A 4,210-nucleotide genomic window follows, 5' to 3' on the forward strand; every position below is an offset into this window, starting at 1 on the left:
ACACAGATTCTGTATGAATTATACTTTTTATTTTCATTGATGCTTTAATGCTTCTTTTTGCCTTGTTGTGTCATAATAAAAATGAAAGTAAAACTGAGATTGTGGATTAAATCAATTTTTCTATAGCTGTACTGTTCTGTTAAAATACTTGAAATGGACACATTGACACATTTCACTCTCTTTGGACAGAGGGACAGAAAGCATGATATGCACACTTTTCTTTCACTTAACTTCTAAATCCTTTAAGAGATGGGGAATAAATAATTTGTGAGTTGATCAACTTAATAAAAGCTTACTCATTTCATTATTTTAATAATAAAGTCATAATTTACATTACAAATGTAATAATTTTACTACAATTCTGAATTAAGTTTGTGTTTTTCATAATATAAATAAGCCAATATAGTGAAACCTGTCCATTCTCTGGTTTAAACTAATGGGGAAATGGTTATATATTGTATATTATATATACATATAATATGTTATAAATCTGGTAATATATATATACACAACATGATATATAACATATATTATGTGTGTATGTACATACACACAGTGTGTGTGAAAATGTAGGAATAAAGTACATTTCATGTTTCTTGGGAACATATTGTGACACAATTTTTTCAAAGAGGTGAGATGAATGATATTTCAAGAAAGCTAGGGAGTGCAGGTAACATTTCAGATGAGCTTTAAGGAAAAAGTAGAGGTTTACAAGATAAACACGGACTCCAGAGTGAAACAATTTGTGCGTGAAAGTTGATGGCATGGTTGAAGAAGAGCAAAGTAGATAAAACATAAGAACTTGGATTCTTGCAAAGGATGTTTGGGAAGAATTAAAAACTACTGTGACTGGACTATGTTAGCTTCTTACAGAATTCTGTGTCTTTTAATATTCCGTATGGCATTGTCTAAAAACAACCCAGAACTTAGAACAAATAATCCATGAGCTAAGAATAGCCCAGTAACATAATACCAACAAATCATATATTTTCTGAAACAAGAACATTTCTCATTACCAGTGTTCTTAAGGCCCCTTTCACATCTTTGTTTCTCAGAGTATAGATAATGGGGTTTAAGACTGGGGTGACTATCGTGTAGAAAAGAGAGACAAATTTTCCCTGTTTTTTTGAGCCACTTTTAGGTGGTTGAAGGTACATAAAGATGATGGTTCCATAGAAAATAATGACCACAGTCAGGTGGGAAGAACAAGTCCCAAAAGCCTTCTGGCGCCCTACTGCTGATTTTATCCTCAGCACAGCTTTTGTTATAAAGCCATAGGAGACTAAGATGAGTGACACAGGGACAATTAGAAAAATAACACTAGCCACAAAGAGTTCTACTTCATTGAAAGTTGTGTCCACGCAGGCCAGTTTAATGAGCACAGGAACCTCACAGAAGATGTGGTCCAGTTTGCGATGACCACAAAGGGGCAGCTGCACAGTAAGGGAACACTGAATTAAGGAGGTGATGAGTCCACTAAGCCACGCTACGCTGGCCAGGAATGCACAGAGCTGAGGATGCATTATAGTTGTGTACTGCAGAGGCCGGCAGACAGCAGCATATCGGTCATAAGCCATGACTGCAAGGAGAATACACTCAGAGGAGCCCAACCCCATGGCCACATAGAGTTGGGCCACACATCCACCGTAGCTCATGTTTTTTTCTTTCTTACTCATGGTAACAAGCAACTGTGGGGCAACACTGGTGGTAAAGCAGATGTCCACACAAGAGAGATTGCTGAGGAAAAAGTACATTGGAGTGTGGAGTTTGGTGGCTAAACAAGACACGAAAATGATGGCAGTGTTCCCCACGATGTTCAAGATGTAGAAAAGCAAAATTATGACAAAAAGGATCCTTTCTAGTTGGGGCTCATCTGCAAATCCCAGGAGAAGAAATCCCTTTTCAGAACTGTTGTTGCTTTCCTCCATTGTCCTGCAGACTTCAATTTATAAAAGGATTAATATTCTGGAGAAAGAAAATGATAAGGTGAACAATGGTAAACTGTGGTGTTAATCTAATATAATTATCTCCCTTTTATAACATTCAGTCATATTGTAAAGACTGATAGCACTTTTCTCAATGTGTATTATTTGACAGAAAATGCCTCCTACTTCTGTTTCCTTGAGCACATTTCACTCTTTCAAATAAGAACAGCACTAATCCAAACACCATCACAATATCTTCTCTTGGAAACAGGCTTCATGCAATGAACAGCAAGCTGGAAAAAGCAGAGGAAGGAATTAGTGATATAGAAAACAAAATGGAAAATAATGAAGATGAACAAAAGAGACAGAGGAATTATGCAACATAAGAATAGACTTAAGGAACTCAGTGACTCCATCGAACATAGTAACACTCATATTATAGGAGTCCCAGAAGAAGAAGAAGAGAGAGAAAAGGGGCAGAAAATGTGTTTAAAGAAAAAAGAGCTGAAAACTTCCTTATTCTGGGGAAGGAAACAGACTTCCAGATCCAAGAGGCATAGAGAACTCCCATCAAAACAAACAAAACCAGGCCAACACCAAGACATATTGTAATTAAATTTGCAAAATATAGCACTAAAGAAAAAAACTTAAAAGCAACAAGAAAAAAGAAGTCCTTAACTTTCAAGGGAAGGCCCATAAGTCTAGCTGGAGATTTCTCAACAGAAGCTTGGCAAACCATAAGAGAGTGGCATCATATATTCAAAGTGCAGAATGGGAAAAATCTGCATCCAAGAGTACTCTATCCAGCAAGGATATCATTCAGATTAGAAGGAGAGACAAAGAGTTATCCAGACAATTGAGCCCCATGTCAGGCTCCCTGCTCAGTGGAGAGTCTGTTTCTCCCTCATCCCCTGCTTGTGCACTCTCTCTCACTCACTCACTCACTAACTCTCTCTCTGTCAAATGAATAAAAATTAAAAAAAAAAATTAGCCAGAGCCTTGGCAGGAGGTGGTGGAGTTAAGAGGCAGCATTGTCTAAACTGAGATCACCATACCAGTCATGGCCGGGAATAATAAGGTAACACGAAGTGAAGAATGACTTTTATTCAACATAATACTGGAAGTTTTAGGCACAGCAATCAAGCAAGAAAAAAATTAGAGGTATCCATATTAGTAAAGAAAAAGTTAAACTCTCACTATTTGCAGATGATATGATATTATATATAGAAAAATCTTAAAAAAAAAAAAAAACCCAAAGATGCCTGGGTGGCTCAGTCATTAAGCATCTGCCTTTGGCTCAGGTCATGATCCCAGGGTCTTGGGATCGAGTCCCGCATCGGGCTCCTTGCTCTGCAGGAGGCCTTCTTCTCCCTCTCCCACTCCCCATGCTTGTGTTCCTGCTCTCGCTATCTCTCTCTCTGTCAAATAAATAAATAAAATCTTTTTTTAAAAAAAACCCCAGTTACTAGAAATAACAAATGAATTCAGTAAAGTTACAGGATACAAAATTAATACCCAGAAAATGATAGTGGTACTATACACTAATATCAAAGTAGCAGAAAGAGAAATTAAGAAAACATCTCCATTTATAACTGCACCAAAAATAATAGAATACCTAAAATAAACTTAACCAAGAGAGTGAAAGACCTGTACTCTGAAAACTATAAAACACTGATGAAAGAAATTAAATATGACACAAATAAATGGAAAGAAATCCCATGCTCAAAAATTGAAAGAATTAATATTTTTAAAATTTCTATATTGCCTAAAGCAAAGCACAGATTCAATGTAATCCCTATCAAAATACCAACATTTTTCAGAAACTAGAACAAATAATACTAAAATTTGTATGGAAACAAAAAGAAACCATGAATAGTCAAAACAATCTTGAGGGAGAAAAACAAAGTTGGAGATATAACAAGTTCACAATTCAGGATATACTACAAAGGTATAGTAATCAATACAATATGAGAATAGACTCATAGATCAATGGCACAGAATAGAGAGCCCAGAAACAAAGCCACAATTATATAGTTAGTTATTCTATGGCCAAAGGAGACAAGAATATAAAATCAGAAAAAGACTCTTCAATAAACAGTGCTGGGAAAACTGGAAAGATATATGCAAAATAATGACACTGGACCACTTTCTAACACCATACATAGAAGATAATCTCAAAATGGATTAAATATGTGAGACCTGAATAGATTAAATGTGAGATGTGAAATCATAAAAATCCTAGAAGAAAGAGTAATTTCTCTGACATTGGCCATATCAACATTTTT

The 4,210-nt window shown here is 35.8% G+C and overlaps 1 protein-coding gene across 1 annotated transcript; it reads right to left on the minus strand.

Annotated features, from left to right (window-relative positions):
* Positions 1-980: 980 nt before the first annotated feature.
* On the minus strand, positions 981-1,928 carry LOC116626453 (olfactory receptor 2G6). The gene has a single exon (XM_032395776.1). It carries the CDS (start codon positions 1,926-1,928, stop codon positions 981-983), a length of 948 nt encoding a protein of 315 aa, XP_032251667.1.
* Between the last annotated feature and the right edge of the window lie 2,282 nt (positions 1,929-4,210).

This window comes from Phoca vitulina, unplaced genomic scaffold, assembly GCF_004348235.1.
Source record: "Phoca vitulina isolate PV1807 unplaced genomic scaffold, GSC_HSeal_1.0 scaffold87, whole genome shotgun sequence".
NCBI lineage: Eukaryota > Metazoa > Chordata > Mammalia > Carnivora > Phocidae > Phoca > Phoca vitulina.

Coding starts and splice junctions, on each gene's coding strand:
- LOC116626453 (XM_032395776.1), bottom strand. CDS start 1,928: ATGGAGGAAAGCAACAACAGTTCTGAAAAGGGATTTCTTCTCCTGGGA.